Source organism: Alligator mississippiensis, chromosome 2 (genome assembly GCF_030867095.1).
Source record: "Alligator mississippiensis isolate rAllMis1 chromosome 2, rAllMis1, whole genome shotgun sequence".
NCBI lineage: Eukaryota > Metazoa > Chordata > Crocodylia > Alligatoridae > Alligator > Alligator mississippiensis.
Genome location: NC_081825.1, coordinates 129536547 through 129561254, shown reverse-complemented (window position 1 = coordinate 129561254; position 24708 = coordinate 129536547). Strand labels below are relative to the sequence as shown.

At 43.7% G+C, this 24708-nt stretch overlaps 1 protein-coding gene across 6 annotated transcripts in view; it reads right to left on the bottom strand.

Moving 5' to 3' along the window:
• LEF1 (lymphoid enhancer binding factor 1) overlaps window positions 1-6346 on the bottom strand; it is a 105306-nt gene extending 98960 nt beyond the window's left edge. For 4 of the 6 annotated variants that reach the window (XM_006272890.4, XM_006272889.4, XM_006272891.4 and 1 more), the window contains exons 1-3: window positions 5650-6346; window positions 3861-3924; window positions 2442-2575 (exon numbers count right to left, since the gene is read on the bottom strand). In XM_006272890.4, the coding sequence (XP_006272952.1) occupies window positions 2442-2575; window positions 3861-3924; window positions 5650-5859 (408 nt within the window). In that variant the 5' untranslated portion in view covers window positions 5860-6346. The remainder of the gene's footprint in view (window positions 1-2441; window positions 2576-3860; window positions 3925-5649) is intronic. The other 2 variants (XM_019500102.2, XM_006272888.4) reach the window with 2 other exon arrangements.
• Window positions 6347-24708: the final 18362 nt, after the last annotated feature.

Sequence of the window (24708 nt, the reverse complement as noted above, 5' to 3'; positions counted from 1 at the left end):
AGTAATACTCTTCAAATTCAAAAGCATTGGTATTTATTGGATTATTTGTATAGGAATAAATTATTCAGACTTTTCATACAATGTTAAAAAAAATAGTGCCTCAAGATGGTTTTGAATCCTAACATCTCCAGGCAACAGATGCAACAAACAAGCAGTGGCTTTGTAATGCAAATGAAGAATCTCAGGTATACCACAAGGCTATTCCACCCACAAATGGTCAGAGATCAACACCTCTGCTGAGTGTTGGGTCTCTCAAACCTTATCTGTTTTAACAGTCTTTTCTTTTGAAAGGAAACAAGTAAACAAGCAGCCCCCCCCCCCCCCCAAAAAAAAACCCAAAAAACCCACCCTTGAATGGGTGACAGTTTGAAGCCCAACAAAGGTACAGAGCAGAGGTGAACAGGAGGGAAGACATAACATGCCATATCGGTTGTGGTTAATGGTCAAGTAAGCAAGTATATAATCTTCTGGGTGCAATGTTTTGATCTCGCACACATTAAAAACCAGCTGTCAAGTATGAAGACTAGCAAAGATTATAGTTCAATTAAACAGAAAATTATTAAACAACTCAAGCATGTAAACTTGTGGTTAAACTGAAAGTTCTCCAGACTTATGTCAACATTAGTGTGTTATAAGAACACTGTTTTACAGAAATACTGGTACTGCTCTAACATGCCAGAGTAACACTCCACTAAATTAATCCCTGAAGTGTTAGGCAAGCAATAATACAATTAGAAAGCAGAGGCATTCCCTCTCCACACTAGATATTCAAATATTTCTCAAGTAGAAGATAGGAAAAATAGATGTGTTAAGTTGATCAGCTAACAGCAAAGATGTGGCCCTACAACAACACATTTATGGACAGGGTTTGATGTTTTATATTCTCTAATCATTAAATTGTATTTCTTATTCCAGTTCTTCCATTCATACATTTGTGTGAGGGTGGGGAAAAAAGGGACTGGTTACTGGATTCCTTATTTTCCAGGAGAGACAGATATAAATGTCTTTACATACTGAAAAGGATTATATCATTTTTATCAGCAAGTAGGAATTACAATTTAATCTGTCAGGATATTTGTTATTTTAAATACCTTTCAACATCAGACAGCATATGTAAAAAAGACGATTTGGGATACAGTTTTTTGTTTGTTTGTTTGTTTTGAAAGAAAGGTATGTATCTCTCTAAAATGAAATAAAATTGACTAACCGTGTTTTTATTCAAGGCAGATTTTTTTGAACAGGAAAGCCCTAAAAACAATATTTTTCAAGTTTGTTTGTTTGAGATATATGATACAAATAAAGCATTCAGGTAAGAGTGTTACATATAAAACAGAAACATTTGCTATGTTTTGGAATTTATTGAGTCATTCTGTATTCAGGAAACCTTTGTTTGGACAAAACTTTCTCCAGGTTTGCAGTATAAATGTGTTGCTACTGTTAAATTTAGAAATCTGTATTGGTAATTTCCACCCCACCCACAAACAAGTAAAAAGAAAAAAGCTTACGTTAAAAGGTGTAAGAAAGCAAAAATAAAACCGATTGCTTGAAAGAGTTTGCCACAGAAAGCTTTTCCTTCTTACTAGCTCTTCATTTTAGTCACTTAGAAAATAGCTACTGCCAATGAGCATTCTTTTCTAAAATTATGGAATACAATGGCAGTGTCATTCTACAACAGGAGGCACTGTAAGTTCTGCTTTCCCCAAGATAATACCTCTAGTGCAATTTCCACAGCTAGATTTTTAAAATCCCAGAAGTTTTACTGAGGTTGCTCCCACTGATTTACAAGAACAATGGAAATTTACTATTCAGCATATTTACTATTCTTCCAGCGCGCTTCCACACCAACCAGAACAAATTAGTAATTTTAAGACTCAGATTCAATGATTCTCCTCTTGATGCAACAAATACAAAAAGCTACAGCCACAACCTTGCATTATATAATTATTCTAACTCATCATCGGCAACTGTTTCCCATGCACTCTCACATCATTTCTATGTTGTATTTCCAAGTAACATCCACTCTCACAGACATGACAGCTTTATACGAGCAGTCTGTGTGAGGAAGAGAAAAAAAATCAGCTAAGACTGAACATGACAAACTGAGTAAAGGAAGAAACATCCATCAGATTTTTATATTTCAGTACAATCTGAGAGAACTAAAACCGGTCTAGTAGTGCTTCTTCCCAGAGTTACTGTAAAAGTAGCATTTAGGCCATTCAGCCACACATTATAACATAACATCCAGACTATATTTTCAGCCTTGTTCATGGCAAATTAAATGTTTCCACCATCATTCCAATCAAGATGGCTAAGAAGTTTAGACAGCCAGCTACACAGAACCTAAAGAACAGAAGTGTACTATTCATAATAATTCAAAACACAGTCCTGAACAAGAAGAAAATTTCTCTCTCCCAAGGCAATTTGCATAATAGGTAACTCACTGTTCTAGGGATGGGTGGCGACAGAGATCCATTAGATATGTATGCGTCGTTATTCATATTTGGCATCATGATATACCCCGAATAACCAGAGTATGATGGGCCCTTGCTGTATAAACTGCTGTCTGGGTGTTTTCCTGTGAAAGCAGAGAAAAAGAGGGTTACCGGTATATTATCTTACCACTTAGGTTTTTTTATGCAGATCAGAAAATTTATATAGGCACTGTGCATTCATGGAAGTATTCTGTACACAAGGCTGGTTTGGAGATTTGGGGGAAAGAGAAATAGGGTTGTCTGTCTGTTTTATTATTATTAAAGTAGCATATTGCTGGGAACCTTCGCATTATTTCTACTGTATGCCTGCCAGTATTTACTCTCAAGACTTGGGCCTAATGTAGGCATTTGTTGGGAATGCACTTATTGCAAAGAGTTCAGGGTAACATGTCTACTTTGCTAATATGTTCAAATAGCAATATCAGCAAATTATATTTAAAACATAATTCTCCATTTCTGAAGGCATCCATAGGATTTGGAGATTTTGCAACACATTCTTCTAGGGACTGTCCTGTGTAATTGACTGAAAAAGGCAGCATCCTAGCTACACAGATCACTTCTTTCTCAAGTCCAATATACATAGAACCCCAGCAATTCACCCTGGTCATGTTAACCAGAAGCAAATTAAAGTGAAGGAGTTCAGGATGATGTAGGATACCCTGCTGACTATTGGGGGTCTATTAAGTGCACACAGAATGTTCCATTTTTTTAATCTGTTTAATATCCAGTTTAAATTAGTGGATATCAGGACTAAAGAAAAGCTGAATTTTTTCTAGAACTCATATTACAATTCTAATGAAGAATATTAGAAGTTATGAACTAGACATTATGATACAGTGGAAGACATTCCTGCATTTTCATCCAGCTTCCTAAACTAAAATATACATGATTTTCTCCCATCCTCCTCAATTAGCATGCACGTATACATCAAAACATCAACTAGTCAAAACAGAAATGAAACTGCATGTGTTAAAGTGACAGATGTGTTTATAAATTGAGTATATAGTTTCTTAGCATGCATAGCTCAGCAGGGTTATTAAGCAAGCAACAGGAGATATGGAAAATATTACCTATAAACAGATATTCTAAAAATAGTTATTTTCTTGGCAAAGAATCTGCTTGCCCACCAATATCAGTTGGCCAACAACTGAAATGCCCTTTGGCCGCTTATGTTAGATTTGGTGTGCATTTACCTCACTTTTCTCAGCTGTGAAGATATATTTGCATTCTTTTCATGAACAGAGATCACTTATACAATCATAACTCAATGTGCAATAAGAAGCTGAATTATATTCCATTTGAGTTCCTTGTTAATGTGGAAAAGAAAAGGTTGCAATGCAGAGTGAAAAACAACTCAACATTTCTCACCTTCTTCAGGAAGTTCTCGGCTTTTATCATGGTATGATTCCTGGGCTTGTGCTTGCCTGGAAACCTACCCACACAGAATCCACCACAAAAAAGAGAGAGAGAAAAAGAAAAAAAAGGTTATTTTTATGCACTGCTGTTCACTGAAGTGCTGGATTTACTAAAGGATCAAAATTACTGTTAAGCAGTTTAAGTCATCTGAAGTTTGGCCCTGTACTCCTCCCTCCACCTCATTCCTGTTGAAAGGATTTTTTTTTTATTCTTTTTTATTTTTATTTTTTTACAGCTTTAATAATGATGTAGTTTGGAAAACCAATTGTAGCACAAGAAGTCCTATAGCTGTAGCCCTCCTAAAGAGGCTAACCACTGAGAATATTTCCGGCTTCCCTGGTCAAAATGGTCTTGCTAGAGTAATGCAAAAAGGAAAAATGAAAACAAGTGCCTTTTGAAAAATTCCAGTCTTTGGTTGTTTTTGTGTTGTTGAATTGTTACCAAACAATTTATGCAAATCCTTTCAAGAGTGGGACTCATCAGCTGACCTGACCAATTTTTCCAAAGAATTTCACAGGGACTATAGGTCTAATGCTATTAGATGATCCTGTGATTCACAGGAACTTATTTGTCCTGGGCTGTGAGCACCTATGTAGGAAGGGGAAGAGCATCCTCCTGACATTCACCAGTTTGCATAGATGGATGTTTTAAGAGTTTACATTTCAAAACTTTATTTGGAAAGACAGACATGCGTGTCCACAGTTGGTTGTTTTGCTATGCAAGCAGGCTTGACTGGGGCACCCTGAAATTGAGAAACTTACTGCAAAGAAGAGCAGAAGCCACCAGCTACCTTTCCCCCGCCTAAAACAGAAGGAAAGGATGCTCTACTGTTCCTGGGGCTGCTCGGAAGAAACCTTCTGGAGCCTCGGCAGCGTGTGTACCCAACAAGAAAGTCCCGGCACCCTGCTGCTAGGCACTGCAGTAGCCCCGGCTAGTGACGATTTCAAACCCACACCTGCTCAGCTCAACCCTGTGCTTCTGCCTCTCCCAACTCAAGTGCCCCTTGGCTGCAGTCTGCCCCAGCCACTGGGGCACAAGGGGGAAAGGGGGCTGGGAAGGGGGTGGACCGGACAAGTCTCCCTTGCCCCGGCCAGGCCAAGCAGCCTCCAAAGCAGCAGAAGCATCACTAAGCCCCCAAGCTGGGACTTGTAGATGCCTCTCCTTTCAGCCCTAGGGCAGCTGGCTGCCAGAGCCATGCTGCCCCCTACAAAGGGGCAGCCCCTGGCTCTTGCCTCTCCAGACGCAGGTCAGGTGGCCATCAGAGAGGCCATTCCGGTTTTCTGCTACACTGTCCTCTTGATACGAACCTGGATGCCTTCAAGAGAAAAATAGAGGACATAAGGGCGTCTGGTTTCATATTGAGAGAGGGTAGAGGGAACAACCGGACTGTCCCCTATAATGGCCACCCTAGGCAGGTCCCTCTGCACCGCCGAAGTTCCCTGCGTCGTCCTCAGACAGGGAAGGCTATGTGATCTCTTTTATTAGACCAACCACATTAGCCCTGCCTCATCCTCCGCGCCCTGTCCCAGCAGACCCAGGCCGCCGGCTCCCCTCAGGCCACCCTCCCCATCCCCGCTCCCGGCAGGAGCTGCGCGCCAGGGGGCGCTCTTTTGCACCCAAGTACCCGCGCAAGGCAGGCTCCAAATAGCCGCGCAAAGCGTTGCGCCCCCCCCCCCAAGCCCCCGCTGTGGGGAGAGGGGAGCCTGCGCGTTCTTCGCGCGGGACGCGAGCCCCCCCTGACCTCGTGCCCGGCGCCGCTGGGGATGATCTCGGACTCGTGGACCAGGGAGGACTTGATGTCGGCCAGGTCTCCCTCCTCCTCGGGGTGGCTGATCTCGGCGAAGATCTTCTCCTTCTGCGGGTCGCCCTCGTCCTTGAACGGGATCATCTCGTCCGTGGCGCACAGCTCCGGGTCCCCCCCGCCGCCGCCGCCGCCCGACAGCTGGGGCATGGTGCCCGCTGCTGCCCCGGCCCGGCCCGGCCCGGGGCCTGGGGCTGCGCCTGCAAAGAAGGCGCCGGAGTTGGACTGAAGTTTGCGCCGCCTGGGCTCTGCCCCGCCCGCGGGCAGCGGAGGGAGGGGGCCGCAGGGCAAGGAGCCCCTCACACCCCCCGTGGAGCCGAGCACGCACCGGGACTCCGCGCTTTTGTGCTGCCGGCCTGGCCTGGCGGGGAGCCGGGGAGCAAGGGGCGCGGGAGGAGAGGCAGCGAGAAGTTCAGAGCCGAGGAGTCCCCGCGGCCCGAGGCTGCCCCGCGCCCCCCATAGGCACGGCCGCCCCTGCCCCGCGCCTCTCCCGGCGGCGGTGGGGAGCAAGGTGCTGCCGGAGCCTGTAGGACGGGTTCCTGCTGCCGCCGCCGCCTCTGTGTTGTGTGTGTGCGTGTGTCTCGGGGGAAGGAGGCAGGCGGAAAGTGGGCTGGGCTGGGCGGCCGGCGGGCCGAGTGGAAGCCGGGCTCTGCCTCTGCAATGTAACTTTAACATCCCTTCCACCCACTCCTCCCTCCCTCCCTCCCTGCCGCCGGGAGGCTGGGGGCGGGGGAAGATGAAAGGGAAGCCGCAGCTCTGATTGATAGACACTGGAGAGAGGGAGCAGGGAAATGTATCCGCGCACAAACCCGGCTTAACTGCTCGGGCTGGGAGCGCGGGGCTGGGCGAGCCCGGCGCGGGGGTGGGGGGAGCAGTGCGCTCAAGAGGGCACCAAGAATATAGGAAGGGATCCGGGTTGTAGCCGTATCGAGCTGGAGGAAAAGGCAATCCCGACTCGTAGCAGATAGGGTATCTTTTATTAGACCAACAAGATTTTGGCCAAAAAAAAAAAAATGTCTTTAATTGCACGCTTTCGGGCACAAGCACCCTTCATCGAGCATTGGAGAAAAGATCCTAAAAGTTTTCCTGGGCAGAAATGAAAGTTCGTATTTCATAGGGTTTCACGGAGGAGTCAATAGAAGAACATAGGACCAAACTTTAAAAAAGGGTCAACAAACTTTACAGACGGGTTCTCCTTTGAAGGAGAAACGCGTGGGAAAGCGTGGGTTCCCTCGCCCCTCCGGCTGGCAGAGTTGCAGCTTGCGAGGGGCTGCTTGGGCCCCTCTTGCCCCACACACAGGGAGGTGGGAGTGAGGGGCCCTTAATGGGTCCTGGTATCAGAAAAGGTCGAGAACCACTGATCTAGTCCACACCTCTCTGCTCAAAGCAGGACCTTTCCCACCCAGATCAGCCCAGCCGAGGCTTTGTCTAGAGGTTTAAATACCTCCAAGCAGGGAGATGCCACCGCCTCCCTGGGTAGCCCGGTGCAGGGCGTCATTGACCTCGCTCCTCGTGAGAGAGTTTTTTCCTCGTATCTCACCCAAACTTCCCTTGCTACCACAGGCAGGAGACATAAGGGGAAGCGATGGGTTCATTCAGCTCCAGCCTGGAGAGGGGGTAGAGAACAGGAGGGGGAAGATTTGGGGAGCAGGGGGAATCAAAGGAAGTAGAAATGAGCACCTGGTCAGACCTCTCTCTCTCTGTCTCACACACTCGCAGCTGATCGGGCAAACTCCCCTCGGGCTGTCCTCAGCCAGTGATGAGGTGGGCAAGTCCTCAGCTGCTTGCTCCAGCTTGAGCTGTTCTGAGCCGCCAGTAGGGCTGGGAAGAAGGGAAGTAACAGTCCACAGGGTGGAGGTTCCTAAATCAGCCTCCTCTGCCCCTCTCAAAAAAAATCCCTGGAGAAAGCACAGAAGGGTTAGCTAAACATCCCCAAGCACATCTGGAACAAGTGCTCTGTGTGTGTCAAGGCTGTTTTAAAACGGGATCTAGCCCTCATTTTTGGAGGAGAGGGGGAATGTGGACATGCCATACTGTTTGTAGCATCATGGAAATATTAGGTTTGGAAGCTCAAGGCTCCAAGCAGAACCAGCCTCAAATAGATCACCCCAGCCAGGGCTTTGTGGAGCCGGGGGAAGATGCTAATTCCCTTTGAATTCCCTTTCACCCAGGAAGAGCAAACACACCAATTGCAGATGCTTCCTCAGCCTTCGGAAGGGCTTTGTACCCGAAAGCTTGCAAAGAAGATCCCCCCCACTCCCCCGCCCCAACTAGTTGAGTTGGTCTAATAAAAGATACGAGATTTACCCAAAGAACCTTGTCTGCCTGTGTCCTTAGACCAACAGGTCTACAACCTATACCCCCATTCCCTTTGAAATCATATGTACCAGCTCAGGGAAAGAGCTGTGTTAAGTCTAGAGCCATTCAAGCCAGCAAGTGTGTGGTAGTCCTTGAACGGGCAGTCAGAAAACCAGCCCTGATGAACTCCTGTTTAACAGGGGCAAAATCAATTCCAGAATACAGATATAACAGAGGGTCCATCTCCCTAGCCTCCGATATCCTACTTTGGGGGGGTTGTTGTAACAGTCCTATGCATCAAGCAGCCTCTTCTGTGCACAGACCTGTGTAGGAAAAATCCAGGCGGTGCATTTGGAAAAATGTCATTCCCAAACATGTATTTGGGGGATTGTGACTGCGATGCAATGTCGTGGAGCTTAATTAGCTTCGGCACTGGAAGAGGGCAGTTCATGCTTTGTGGAAGCATCGGGACATTGCTAAATAGACAAGCTCGGGCAATAGAAACAGGCGGCTTTAAACAGGTGACAGGTTTCCCCGTTATAAAATACACCTACTAGAAGGCAAGCCCTGCTGTTTGTGACATGTTATACAAGTTGAGATAAACTACGCAAAATCATTTCTTTGCATAATTTCCCGGGAAGCAGTGATTAAAATCCCGCTGAGATATCCAAACCTGATGAAGGGCACTAACCCTGGGAAAGAAAGGAAGAAGTGGGGATGCGGCTTGTCACGTCCAACGGGTGCATTTCAATGAACGATCAAGAAAGCAGCAAAGAAAGCTTCGAAATACCAGAGCTTCAAAAGTAGCTAAATTGAGCCCGTCTCCCCTTAATATAACAAATCTCGCCTGGAGTTGGTTGTAACAATCAAGAGGCGGTTGTTTGGAAAATGGGCAAGTCAGTGCTGATTTGTAAATGCTGAGCTGCATGCATTTCCACTCTTATTCTCTCCTTCACGTTAATTGTTTGGACTTCCAGGCTCATTTGCAGAACACCTCCCCTTGCCCTCGAGATGATTACAGGCAAGCAGAAGAAGCCGGAGGTACCTGATGGTGGGAACCGATTTAGGGAAGAAGGAGGGGAAGATGTCGCATGCGAGTTGTAGCCCAGATCTGCTTGGGAAGTCCATGAAAAAAAAAATCCTGAGGAATTTCCTTTAACTGGCGATCGTGCTTTTTAGTGTCTGGCTGATCCGTGTGTTTGTTGCTCTGTCGTGGTTCTGCTACAGATCTAATTTAAAGGGCACTCGGGAGAGGGCTGGTGAACAGTGTCAGAGGAAGTTAGCCTTCGACCCAAGAATGAATACATTATATATGTGCGATATATAATAATAGATGTATAGGAGCATTGTATTCCATAATACAAACGATACAGGTATATGAACTAATATAGAGAATATAAGAATTGGAAAGGCTAAAGACACAGACACATATGCAAAGGATATATATACACATACACACGCACACACACACATATGCAAAGGATATGTATCTATACACATAACACAATTTTTGAAAGAATGAAATAGAAAGAATTGGAAAGGCTAAAGACATGTATGTATGTATGTGTGTGTGTGTGTGTATGTCTGTATATAGATATACTTATATATTTTTAGCCTTTATAGACATATACATATCTATAAAGCTGACTTACATGTATATATGACATATATATGTCTTTAGACTTTATAGACAGCCTTTAAAGACATATATGTGCCTATATATGTCTGTAGTCTTTCCAACTTTCTATTTCATATTATACATATGGCATTTATATATATAATGTATTTAGCCTTTCCAGTTCTTTCTATTTCATATTATACATGACATACATATACACACACACACACGCACACACATATAAATATGTATACATACACACACATGTTCAAGACAATATATATACTGTCTTGAACCTTTCTGATTTTTTCTATCATAGTATGTATTGTCATATTATATATATAGTCTTTAGCCTTTCCAATTCTTTCTATCTCATTGTCTTTCAAAAATCGTCTTTCTTCCTTTCTATTTCATTGTCTTCTTTGTCATTGTCTTTAGCCTTTCCAATTCTTTCTATTTCAACTCTTGAGCAGTGATTTTGGGCGAGGAGACACTCTGCTAATTGTCACACCGATTAGCACGTGGGGCTTCAATCCGCCTGCCCTCCCCCACGTAGCTAATCCATTGGAATTGGCGTTACATCGGGGGCAGGGGTGGGCCAGTGAAATCCTTTGCAGGTCCGACGGGATCTGAGTGGATTCGGTTCTTGTTTCCCAGGCAGGGGAGAGCGCGGGGTGGGGGGAGAAGGCTTTCTCTCTTTTTTCCCAGGGTGCGCGTTTCACTTGTCGCTTTCCCTGCTAATCTTCTCCCGCCAATAAAGCCATTAGGAAGGCATTCGCTGGTGTTTTGCTGGGCTGTCCTAGCCCTGTGCCCTCCTCGCTCACACGCCGGGAGCAGGCTTTTTGCCTTTGGGAAGGGACCCCGTCTGAGATTCAAACAAAGCTGTTGGAAAGAAGTCGAGGCAGGCACCCATCCCTACAGTGGTACAGAGATGCTCTAATAGCCCGGGGGGGGGGGATCCGAGCAGCAGCTCCCCGCCGGATCAGTCTGCACAGAAATAAACAAGTGTGTTTAATTAAAGAGAAAAAAAGTTGGGTCCGTTTTATTTTTTTAAGAATCTCCTCCCATCACCTCCTCTCTTTTATGTGGCGGCTGGGGTCTCTCCCCCCAGCAGTGTTTGGTGGGAGCACTGGAAGGCAGAAAGAGCACGCGGGGGGGGGGGGGGGGCGTAATGATTTATGACAAGAGGATCAACTCAGGAAACCTCAACTCCAACGCCAGATTTGACTGGAGACAACACAAAGCTGTCGGTTTACTTTCAGTTCACAGGATTTGGGGGGCGGGGGAGGGGGCATTTCGGTGGGTCGGAAACCAAACCGGGGGCTGACATTTGTAAACACAGTAATATTTTTTTTTTAAGTGGGATAAAGGGGCGAGAGCACAGAAAGATGCGAAACTTTCGACAGGGCAGATCAAGGGGGCAGGGGGGTCCAAGAGGATTTGTCGCGGAACAAACAAGGGTGCGTTTCCCCTGCTGCACACACACACACGCGCGCGAGCGCACACACGTGCGATTCATGCTATACACACGGGTGCAATTCCCCCCACACACGTGCGATTCCACACACACACACACACACACACACACGCACACACAGAGCTCCTGCGGATTTGGTGCGAGGAGCTCTCCCAGCCGAAGGAGCCGGCTCATTGTTTGCCAAATCAACCGCGGTGTAACCCGATCTAGCCCCTGGACTCCCAGTGCTTGTGCTCGGGGCGGCGGCGGAGGAGTGACTGGGACTGTATCGGAAAGGGCTGGATTTTTAGCGCCACAGATAATCAAAGCTCAGTCTCCCCTTGGGACGGGATGGGGGGATCCTATTGGGAAGCGCTCTTGCGGGAGCCAGCCAGCCAGCCAGCCCCCCTGGGACGGGATAAACCAGTGGAGAGGGTGAGCGCGTGTTTAGCCAAGGGCTGACATCAGGCTCGGACTGAAGCCACCCGCGGCTGTAAATCATAGGAATCGTACGGAGCAGCCGGGCTGGAAGGGACCCCCAGAGGTCATCGCGTCCGACCCCCTTGCCTGAGCGAGCCGGGAAAGGGCTCCCTGGCCGCAAACCTAGCAAGGGGCTTGCCACAGAAGAGGGAAAGGAAGGAAGGAAAGAAGGACAAGAAAAGAAGGAAAGCAGAAAGGAGGAAAAGAAAAACAGGAAGGAAGGAAAGAAAGAAAGGGAAGGAGAAGGAAAAGGAGGGAAGAAGTGAGCACGAGCGACAATGCGGGCGAGAGGAGAGGCAGGGCGCGCCCGGGCTATTGCCAATAAGCAGAAGGGCGGGACTATTGCCCCCCACCCCCAGTCCCGAGCGGCGTGTCTGGCAGGACTAAGTTTGGGACTGAGGTGCAGGCGCAGCCCGGCGCCCCGCACACAGCTCTCTCATGCGCTTTCCATCCTTGCAAGCCGCGTGTAAGGCGCCGGCAGATGTGTGGGAAGAAAGGGATCCCCATCCCCCGAGCACGCGTGTGAACGCGACCGGGGGGAGCTCCGGGTCTAGCCCGGCATCGCGTGAGAAGAGCCCGCTGCCGGGAGCCGCCCCTTATATAGCGCGAGGGCGGGATGTGGGGCGGGCTGGCGGCTTCCTTTGATGTCCCGCCGGCTGCCTCTTTCATCCTCTCTCTCCCCCTCTTTATTTATTTTTTTCCTCCCCTTTCTGGCCCCTTTGTGTGACTAAATTTGGCAAGAATATGGAGCCGAGCCAGGCTTTCCACGTGTGCTCCGAGCTCCCAGCTGAGCAGGCAAGGGTTCTCTTCCGGGTAAAGGAGACGGAGAGAAAGATCAAAGAGTTTGGGGAGCTGGAGCTGAAATGTGCATTGAAAAAATAAAGCCCAAGCCTGGACACAGTCCAGCCCCGAACAGACTGCCTGAGAGCGCGGGGAGGGGAGGCAGCCGGGAGCACATGGTGCAAAAGGGAAAGGAAAAAAAAGCAAGCAGAGGGCAGGAGTTTGTTTTCTCCAGATTGCCTTCTTTTTTGAGGCGGGGGTTGCCATTGTTTTCTCAAGCAAAAGCTCATTACAACTCCTGTTGTGGCTTCCACTCTAAACATGATCGCAGCAGACTGTGCCTGGCACTTGGAGCTGCGGAACGGGAGAGCTGCTCTTCTGACTGGCTGCAAAATTCATCATCCTGATTCTTTACAAAGAAAAAAATAAAGCAGCCCCAAACCTGCCCCAAAGATGAATCCCTCCTGAAGAAGGGTGGCAGCGTTGCAGTGCTGAAAACCAGCGCTGGGTAGTGACAAAACATGCCCCAGTATATTCTTACAAAGGGGAATATTTATAGACCCATGTCCTGCCCGTCTCCCCTCAAAGGGAAAATAGCTTCAAGCAACAGCCGTCTTTCCTGCCCAAGTGCAGGGGGGCTGGACCCAATGATCAGTAAGGTCCTTTCAAGCCTTTAACAACTATGAACTCTCAACAATGCGATTGCTATTAGTAGCACCCCAGTCTACTCTTAACACTAGATATAGAGCAGGGACTAATGAACAGCTTTTAAAACCCCACTGCTGATACAAACATGGATTCTTTCTGTCTTTCTATTATTACCATCATCAATTATTATTGTTGCTGTTATTATCTCTGAGTTTGCAGAACAGCTATAAAGTTGGAAGGAGAGAAGCAGCATTACAGCCTGATGGGTCAGTGTGGTGTTTGTTCCTCCCTAAACTCACCACTTCAGGATCTGCATGGACATTTTGAGATAAAGCTGGCTCTGCGCTGCCTTTGCTTGCAACAAAGCTACCCTTATCTTGCTCTCATTGCTCTGCTGGGATTAAAAAAATAGAAGAAGGATGTTAGAGTCTAAAATAACAGTTGAGCTTCTACAATGTGTTTTTTAAGGCTACTTGATTGAGCCTACATGCTTCCTGAGTCTATGTTTGTCATGTTTAACTTAGATAACATCCTTGATTTATATAGAAGTTTAGTGTATAGGCTAAATAATGAAGGTCCTACACTGGCAAATCCTCAGTTGACAAGCACTTGGGTTGAATAAAGACTGAGTCAAGTTAGTTTTCCCCAGATAAACTCAAAATGAAGTTTTATTTCTACCTTGAAAAACTTTTACAAACTTTGAATTCTCCTATGCCTGAGGAAGGGTATTTGAGCCCAGACACTTGCAGAGAAAGAATTTGTTTTTCCTACTATTTAGTTGGTCTAATAAAAAAATACTGCTTCTATCCCAAGAGTTTTGTCTGCCTTTTCTCCAGATTGGCTTTTCGGGGGGGGTTGGAAGGAAGGGCTAGGAAAGGTTGCAATTGTTTTCTCTAGGAAAATCTCTGGTTTATCATTACAGCTCCGCTGGAGCCCAACAGCTTGAATAAAGTCTGAGTCAAGGATTTATAATCATTCATCCTCTGCATTTATTATTCAGCATTTGGTCTCCATAAATTGTTCCAGTAGGACAGGTTCTGCTGCTGTATTGACCAGCTGTAAGGTATAAAGTCACAAGTAATGCACTTGAACAAAATGATTCTTACTAAACAACACATTACAGAGGGTGCCAAAAACATTTAGATCTCAGTTCCTGGATGCACAACTGAAGACTCTCCAGGGTGCTGAGCATCTACAGCCCCCCTGACTTCATTGAGACTTGTGGGTGCTCAGCACCTCTGAAAAATCAGACCCAGAAGGACCTCCAGGTGACCCAAATCAATGGATACTTTTTTGAAAGTACCAGCCTTAATTTCTGTGACCTGTTCTCCATCTTTAAATGGGGATAATATTTGTCTTTCTCTTCTGTTTTGTGAGGATAAATTCATTTGTGTGTGCCAGATGCTCACATATTACTATGAGGAGTACTGTAGGAAAGCCAATAAATAATACATTTGAATGGCTATCAGACAGAGTCAGAAGCACTCTCAGCTTTATATTTAGTTATGTTAGTACCCCTACAGTAGTTTTATTAGGGCTGGATCCACAACTTATTCTACACTGTCACTTAAAACTATAGCCTTTTTGCCTATAGGGAAAAGTGCTACTCACAGAGCTGTGCTGGCTGTAATGTAAAATAAGGTCAAGCATCATGCTAATCCAGCTGTTTAGATCACAAATGAACATAAATGTCAGCTGCAATGATTGCAGACTTCCTCTGATATTTTTAGTTTGTAGAGGAAATTTTAGTGTAAGGTGCCAGGCTGACAGCGCTGCCAGCTGAAATGGTTCTGTTTCTCCATTTATCAGAGACTGAGTGGAAACCTTCCTCCCTCCACCACACCATTCCTGAGCAACTAGACCACCTCCAGAGGTAAAAGGGGTACCTTATTCTTTGACCTCTTAGCTGAGACTCCCAACAGATGTGCCAGTTGGTGCTAAATATGATGGTGACACCTACTTACTAGGCACTGAACTGTGACAACCCAACCCAAACACAGGTCTCTGAGTTGTCATGGGGTTGGAACAGCTTTCAGTCATTGCTGACATGAACCGGATTTGAACCAGTGACCTGAAGGTGACAAGCTATAGCTCAGTTGTGAACCACACAGTTCCCAGCCCTTTGATTTTAGCTGCAAATGGTTTGAACTCAGATAATGAGGAAGTTGCTCTGACACTTGGATTCAAAGTGTTCCATCAGTGGGGTGCCTGGTACATAAAATGATGCTATCCTATTTATGTGTTTAACCTGGGAGGAGATACAGAAGAGTTGGTGTTGGAACTCCTTAGAAACAGAATTTCTCATGGAGCTTCATTCAGTTACATAAAGATATTACAAACTTGATGCTTTGACAAGACTCCCTTCCAAATCAATGGGAATTTTGTTAGAATAAGTAAAAACTTCTGCATTTCCCCATAGTTTGGTATTTGCATGATTGTGTTTTCAAAACAAGAAATGCTATATGAAGTAATCTTATGTCTTTTTCAAACTCAACAATCACAAGTGTCTATAAAAGAAACAATATTGTTATAATAAGGGGCATTCTGGGTATATGTTGAACGGTAGTATTTAAGTCTAATAAAGTGTTTCATGTCAAGTTTTTTTGGAAGTAGCCATATGTAAGACTGATCAGAAAGACACATATCCAGCTCTTCAGTTTTGGGATGCTAATAGTCATCTTAAGTGCAGCAATAGTATTTGAAGTGCTCAGTTTTCTTACCCAAATTCCCCTGAGACAAAATGGGCTTTATGAAAGATTAATGGTCAAATCTCTCAGGAGTGTTTTCATTTGAGAGAATTTATTTATACAAAGATGCTGATGGCTTAGAACAGTGGTTTTCAACCTGTGTCCACAGACCCTTGGGGGTCCGCAGACTATGTCTAAGGGGTCCGCAAAAGATGAGGATTAATCAAAAGTATGTGAATACCCATGCTTACAATTCCAAGGGATCCGCACCTCTATTGAAAATTTTTTAGGGGTCTGCAAATAGAAAAAGGTTGAAAACCACTGGCCTAGAACTCATGAATACTTCTTAAAACATTAAGTTATTTTAAAATTAAAAGACTTAACACCCCAATGGGCTTGCTGGAAATGCTTCTGTCTGAGAGCTGTGCTATATTGTTTTATTTAAGAAACAAATCTGTTATAGTTTGTGAAAAATATAATTTCCATGCAAGACGCATGTTGCATGCTAGATTTCCCTTATATTTTTTAGTATCTGCTTTTCCAAAGTGAAAATTGTATTCTCTTTTTTTGTTTTGTAAGACAAAATGTAAGAAATGGTATGGTTTAGTAAAATAAACTCTAGGACAGGAGCTAATTTTTTCTGACTCACTATGTTGTTAAGGACTAGGACTGTGCATAAAGACAGAATGATTGCTTCAGACTCAGTAGAAGAGACAGAATCAGGGACAAACCCAAACAGCCTAGCTCAGGAGAATGTTTAATGTGAGGCTTATGTTATACTTAATAAAGTCAAGTCTTGCAAAGAGGACAATAATTCATAGAAGCATTCATTTACGCTCCTAAATGTATGCTACATTCACAGTCCTAAGTGTTTGCTATCAGGATAAAATTTAGCCTGGGATTTTCAAAGGAACCAAAGGGCTTAAGGGATAGTCAAAGGGATTTGAGAACCCTTATGCCCCTTTAAAAATCCAGACATTACTTGCCATAATACAGTATGAAGAGGGAAATATGAGACGCTATGCTTAGAGTTTGTCTTGGGGAAAACTTGTTTTATTTCCAAGGTCAATTTTTGTATTAGGAGCTGCTGATGCTACTTGCTGATGCTTCTTACTTTCTTAGGGTGAAGTTCTGTCCTTGAACAAATGGATGCTGTATGTGGATGAGTGCGGTGGCTGAAGGTGATAGAATTCTCCCTTCCATGGAGCCACAACAGTGGATATCTAAGTAGCAGGCCCATGGACAATTTTTCAAAGGGTCTTAAACTAAAGCTCCAATGTATATGTGCAGTTTTTCAATCACAAGTGCTAGCGCACAGCTCTTTGAACATTAACTCTTTCATCCTAAATGACAAACTAAAAAGACCCCCCCCCAAGTGCCCTAACATGCTTTAAAAAGGGGGAGGGTGGGGGCACTTTTGTGCACACATCATTGAAAATGTTGACTGTATTAATCCTTGAGAATACAAAGTAATTAATGTATTATTTATACGGTGTCAAAACTATATATATTTGACAGGCTTACAGGCAAGAGACTCTCAAAAATACCCTTTTGTATGGCAATACCTAGAACTATGAAAATCACCACAAAGTCATTTATATACTCTCAGGCAGAGGCTTCTCAATTAATATGCAGACATCTCTGCACACCACCATTTTCTGTTACTTATTGTACCATCTATCTTCACAGAGGATATCTATGAATTGTAAATGTCTTGCAATTTTAACTTGGTTTTAAATGATATTACTTCTCTATGCCCTAGCAAATATCACCAGCAGAAGCAGTCTGGTAGCTCAGACAAGTTTCTTTGAGAGAGGTGGGAGGGGGTTAGTAGCAATGGGCAACTTTCCAATGGCAGCTGTACACCAAAGGCATGAGAATGTGGGAGTCTTCTGCTTGTTTAGTAAGACAGCTAAGCAATGCAATGAATGTTTGCTCCAAGAGCATGACTCCTCTTTATTTCTTTCAATCTCTGACCTCTGTCTGCCCAAATCTGTTGCACTTATACAGCTGGATATAGAAGGGGAGTGTCAGCAGGTCAGGCCACAGAACTGTCCACTTTCTAAGAGATAATATTTCCTTGTGGGACAGATTTAAAGCAAATAATGAAGAGATGTATTCCCTCCCCTAGTCTGAGGCATTTTGAGGTTTATTTTATCATGAAGTTGATTCTCCTAGTTTCTGGTAAAATAACTGAAATGAAATTGCTCAGCCAAGGTATGGAGATTCATAAATGAAAAGTAACAGATGCATGCCAGCAGAATCCAATGTTGCTTGCAAAAGAACTGTGCCAGAAGAGTACAATTAGAAGGGGGTTGTTAGAGCCTGTGGTATTGTTCAGGAGACTCCTTATCTCAGTATCATAGTATTATGGTTTAAGAGTCTGGTAACGATCCAAAAATATGCAGCTTGATGGGGACTGAAATACCAATAAAAAACACTACAGCACAATACTATACATTTGCCTTAAAAAGCAAGAAAAATACTGAATTGAAGCTTTAACTTTTTCTTCAAGTTAAGGTGTTGTACAATATGTTGTGTCAAGAGCCTTGGTAAAGAAGGAAATACATTGTTCCTGCTTGTGAGTGATCAAGAATTTCAAAATGACCACAGAGGAATAGGGAAGTAGGTGAATTTGGGCAGAATTATTTCAGACAAAAAGGAGTGCTGAGTTGCTGTAGAGGACACTGAAACAGTAAAATGAGTTTTAAAAAAAAAACCTCCTACGAACCTCAGCCAAGAGTTTTTTTCCTGCGTAAAGGTTGAAAGATGAAAAAGTGAGATGAACGAGGAGAGAAACTGAGTTAAGTGAAAAGGTTGGCAAAGATAAGAATTTGAAATGTACATAGGTGGAGCTGGGTTTTGGAGCCTAGTGCCACTTAATTCAGACAATCTGAGTTTAATTTTCGGCAGTGCTGAGCATCTGTATTTCCCATCAAAGTCAACTGAGGTGCTCCATGTCATAAAATCAGGCCTTATGTAAAGAGAGGGACCACCTCTGTTCAGCCTGAAAAGGATGTACAAAGGCCAGCTAGGTAACATCCCAGACTAGGGAAAAGACGGGACAAGTAATGGCTGTCCTGGTCATCATGCCAGCCCAGAACATTTGTCCACGATTCACCAGCCATCTCAAGTCCTGAAAATATCAACAAAAACCCATCCTTCTCCCAGCTTTTCTCTTCTATCTTGCCTGCTGCTTTGTGCTTGTCTGTTTTTGTCAAAAGCAAAAATAACAACAAGATTTACACAGTTAAATAAATCTTAAACAAAATAATTTTTTCCCTCATTAAGAAAAACTATCAAAATAAGGAATTCTGGATAATAGCTTTAGAAAATGGATTTGAATAAATTTGAATTCAAACATGTTTGTATACCTATGCAGTTTCACTTCCAAAGTGTTTTATGTCATGCTTTTTTAATTATTTTTCTTGTCTATAACCAAATCAATATTTTTTTAAATGTTGGCATGAACTTCCTCATATGTTTCTCAGGAGACCAGTCAGGCCATGACCTCTACTCAAAATCTGAAACTGTGTTTTGCTGTTTATGGCTGTATATTATCAGGGCCATGTTAACATCTTTATTTGTCTGGGTTCACTTGTGACATGAAAGATAACACAGCAAAAGGATCCCCAGTAGAAAATGTCTATAAAGAAACCAGTACAAGCATCATATATAATGTATCGATCAGATACCTGCCATGTGATGTAACTTAAAATAAGATTGGATGTATAAATCAGGAGGACTATATTTTCCCTGAATATCTGAATTTGAAGTGTTCCATCAGACTCTAATTACAATGAATGAGCCTCAAGCAATAACAGTGATTAATAGCAGCTGATGTGCATATGCCAGTATTATGCTGATAATGAAATTAAATAATCCCTGAACCAAGTTTCCCATCTGTGAACTGAATCCTGCAGTCTTCACTCAATGAAGATTTTGGTAACAGTCTTTTTGTCATGCCTGGAAGTTGCAGAGAATTAAAATAATGTTCCATATATTTTTAAATATTTAAGTTTAAAAACCCTGCATCTTTTGCTATAAGTGCTAACAAAATTGTGTAGGATTTATTCCTTTAAGGAAGATAATATTTGGCCTGCAAAAGGTAGATACTCTGCCTTAAAATAATATCCCAACAAAGCACAATCCATAAAATATTCACCAAGCTAACAAACCTGATGCTAAAAAATGAAGGTAGTTATTTTGGTGGACCTAGGTTCATTTAAAAATATATTATGTTAACGTTTGGGAAACCTTTTTTTTTTTTCTTTTAATGCAAGCAGGTTTCACAATACTGTGAGCTATTTTCATTCCCTCTCGTGAACCCATGGTTTCACCTAGATACAGACATAGAATTCACCAGATTATTTTGCATTAGAAGAGTTCTATCTTTAGCGAGAGCAATTAAAACAATGGGGCTGCAGGCCAAAGTGCTAGCACCGTATAAAAATAGTGGAAGTTGTAGATTAAGCTATATATTAATTACTGGATAGCCTACTGGGAGCTATGAATAGCCAATTCTTTAATTTATGTTGCATTTTTGAGGTAGTTAATGGTTCAGTAAAACCTATCACATCCACAGTTTTTTGCATTGTAGGTATTAGAGTGGGGCTATGTTAGAAAGGCTGTTTATATTCTGAAAACCATCTCAATCATACTAGATATACAGATAAAAAATATAAGGTGTAATATAACTTTTAGGGGTTCCTTGGTTTTAGAGCAGTTGTTTTTCTGCAATTCTGAGACAGACTTGTGGAGGGCAACTTTTATTTAGACAGCCTGTTGGATATCTGCCTATAAATTATATTTCATTTGGCCAAATTTGCTGTTAAAAAGCATTTTGATTTGTGTCTGGAATTCTCCCTGTTCCACATTCCTGGCCTCACCTTTGGCATGTGCTATATGGAAGCTTATTTATTAATGTGTCTGTATAGTGCCAGTAGTGTGTTGGATGATCTCGTCTCTGCCCCAAAGAGTTTAGAGTCTGGAAGCGGTTTATCTGCTGGAAGCAGTTACTAACCTATTTGGGGTAGTCTGACAGAAAATGAGACCGTCCTTCCTTCTTCTGCTCCTCCTTCAGCTCTGCCTTCCCCTCGTCTGCTCTTCTCCTTCATTACAGTTACACATTCTTGACATGAACTAAGCATTCACCCTACAGCTGGAAGGTGGGCAACATGCCCATAGACTTGAGTGCCATTTGCATTCAGGGTAGCTGTGTGCTGCCCAAGACTTAAAAAATGAAAGTGCTCTTATTAATTTGTTTTGTTTATTTATTTATGTCTTTTAACATTATTTTCAAGTTCCAGCTTTTGGCTGGTGTCCTGCAGGTAGCATTTGAGGAGAAACCTTCTTGTTTGCTTTGTGACTTAGGCTCCAATCCTGTATCAGGGATCCCTTAGTGTAGTGGCTCTCAACTTTGTTAGACTTAAGGCACACCTCAGAAAATGCCAGCTGTTAGTTTTCATTCCTTTGCAAATAGAGGAAGAATTGCTCTATTGATGTATTTTTCTGTAGTAAGAAAGACAGAAAGAAAAAAAGAAAGAAAGATCGCGGCAGGTCAGAATGATTTTAATGCTATGGATTTCTATTTGAAATCTCTGGGTTTATCTTATAAACCATACCTCACAGCGCTAACATTGGGTGGCACCTTGTGGTACTCTTGACAAGATTTCCTTGGGGTGCCATGGCACTCTGGCTGAAAATCACTGCCTTGGTAAATGCAGAGTTCCATTGAGCTGGAGTTGAAACCTGCAGATTAATTCACTGGAAATCTGCATAAGGTCAGAGGACCTTGCTAAGCAACTCCAGCACAGGACCAAAGCCTGTTTGTAGGAATTACAAATGGGTCAGGATGAGGAAGGGTCCTTTGTACTTAACATTAATTGCAGCCTAATTGTTACTGTACAACACAGTAAGGGTTGTAGCCACAATACTTCTAAGGAGAGTATACACACCTTATTGAAAATTTATTGGTTGGTATGTACCTTCTCAGTTTTTTTTCTTACATCTTGAACCTCATGTTGGGCCAAATCTTGAGAGAAGCTAAGACCCTACAGCTCAGAATACCAGTTAGCATTGCAAATACTCAAAATCTCTTTGAATTAATCTATGTGCCTTCAGAGGCCATGGACATAATATGAGAGTATAGTTAAGGACAGGAGCTAAACCTTGTCCTATTAGTGGTAACGAGACTTTTATCACTGACTTCACTGGGAGCAGGAACAAACGATTTAAGGATGACATCCTGTTTACCGTACCTTTTAATTTAAGCAAAACTTGTGTGGATATGAGTGGTCATTTTGCCTAAGCAAGTAATGTTGGGTTTGGCTCATTGCATCACAGGGGACTTGCTGTTGTTAAGTGCAGTTAATGTTAAGTACAACAACAGCCCTTGCAGAAATAGCAAGATATCCCTCTGTGACAGTTATAGTTCCATTGGTAGCCAGTCTCCTTTTGACCCTTCAGAAAGAGCTTTTGTTCAAAGGTATGTGAACTGATACAAGAGCCAAAAGACAGACACGTGGCTTTCTTCCCCTTGGTAATACAGCTCAGCCTCAGAAAGGTTACACTCTTGCTAGTGCTTCTACTGGCTTTCCTGCTTCTTTAATTTTTGATGTCTGAATGCCTGTTACACTGTGTAACAATACTAGGAGTTCTTTGAATAAGCTTATTCCCTTGTTCTTGTCTGGAACCCGGTTCTGCTCCCCATGCTGAGCTGTATCTTACTTTGGAAATAGGCCCACTGATACCAGTGGAACTTTTCTACTATTCTTAGAGCACATCTACACATTGCCATGCTTTAGTACTTCCTTTTGGGTGGTTACTTCCTTTTGGGTGCATGCAGCACATGGTTAAATTTGCTGCTATGTCACATGTGATTGCTATGTTGCTATCAACGTAGGACGATGTGTAGACGTGCCCTTAGAGTTAAGCACTATTTAGTATGAGTAAAGAGAGGAGAACCTGGCCTTCAACCACTTTCTGTTCTGCAACCAATTAAAAGACAAAAATATAACTTAGAACATTTTATTTTCACAGTTCATTGCTTGGTAATGGGCCAGGTCCTGAGAGGTGCTGAGAAACTGTTGTGAGATGTTATGGACTATGCTGAAGGCAATGGGAGTTGTGGATGACTAGTACCAGAGGTTAATCTCTGTAGGATCTGCCCTAAATTTGTTAAGATGATTTTAAAAGTTATATTGAAATTTTCTATGCTGCTTTACAAATACTATGCCTTATAGTTTTGTTATGTACTTCTAGCTAGGATGGCAGAAGATAGAACAAACTTCTATTTCTTGGAAGGCCAGTTTAATGGATCTCAACCTCATGGCCAACCCAGGAGAAGATGGAGCAATGGCAAGACCTAAGAGCACTTTATGAGAATCACCAACAATGGAAAAAATAGAAACTTGACAGAGAAAAGGTGAGGGCAAGTGCTGAGTGAGTTAACTTGAATACCAGAAGCAGTATAACCTTGATAGCATGTTGCTCCATTTTGGCTAATTAGCCCCACAGAAACAATGTATGTTTGTTTGCATAGAGTATTGTGCTAATGTTGTTGCATTGCTTCCAGTACCTTATTCAGAGTTAGCTTGGATATTTTTACGGTGCCCTGGATTATTTTGGTAGGCATACTAAGGACTTCTGTGGTCTATACTGGTAGCGTAAGTGGGGGTGGGAGAGAGGGGCACCCATCCTAGGTGCCAGAATCAGCCCCCTCCCGCATGGAGTCCACAGCCTGGCAACATTGTTATACCAGGATCTTCAAAACAGTTCCTTGCCACTGTTATTTTAAGGGAAACAGCCAGGTTGGGCAGAGCACGCATGTGGGCAGCAGCTCAGCTGGGCCTGCTTAGAAACTCCTCACTGGGTAAGTCTGCTGCTCCCCACCACTCCATTCTCATAACTCACACCCCATGTCCCCCACCCTTCCTCAACTCTCAGAACTGCAGGCTCCTCTGGCCTCTTCCAGTCTCCCACAGGGTTTGTCCTGGGCACCTACTCAGCTTGTTATACCACTGGTTTATACAGGTGGGGAGTAAGTAGGTAAATACTTTTAGGGAGTTTGGTTGCACTCATCTCCAACATTGTAAATTTCCAACTGTAAGGACAGTGAAAGAATTCAAGGCACATATTTCAGTGGTTTTGGCAGTGATTGCCTAAAATTAATTTTTGCTTCTGGTTTTAGGGACTTAGTTTTCCCCTTGTTGAAATCATTTGACCAAAAACTGAATGGTGCCCAAGTGGTGCTCAGGAGGGGAGAAGTAAAAGTAGACTTTATATTTGTGCAGACTTTGACTTGCCACTGGTCCTGAGGCTGTCCAGCTGCTGGCCTTGTCCCCAGTATAGGATAATCTTAGTGCTGCTGCACTTAATATTGGCTAAAGGATGTTCTTGAAACTGGTGAACCTTGGGGTTTAAGGACACAGCAACCACTTCCCCTTTCTCCTGGTTGTATCCTACCATAAGATTTTCTTTTGCATGCAAATTCTTGTGTTGATTGGATCTGCCAATTTAGAGGCCATTTTATGCCAGCAGACTGATACAAGATGGCCAAAATATGGTTGTTTTGATTATTTTGACAGCACTAAATTGGAAAGAAATGAGATCTTCCTGCTCCAGAAATGACAGTGCTTCCTAGAGATTACAATATGTCAATCTCAGGTTAAGTTAGGACTACGTCTTCCTGTGTGTTTGTACAATGAATGGTACTATGGGGCCCCGATCCTAATTAGGACCTTTGAATGCCACAGCAGGGAGGCAGAGTGGCATGATGCACCAGGCACAACTGCTACTGTGTGGGAGCAAGGCGGATGGACGTATGGTCACCCTATCTAAGATGCTATATCTGAAGTCCCCACATAGCCTGCCCGCCCACCTGCCTGGCACACCATTCTGCTCTACCTCCCCCAACCCCGCCCCAATTGTGGCCTGGAACTTTTGTACAACTGTCTGGGGCCAGCGTACGGAATCTGGGACTGTCCCAGCCAAATTGAGATGCACGGCCTTCCTAGTCTTAGACAGAACCA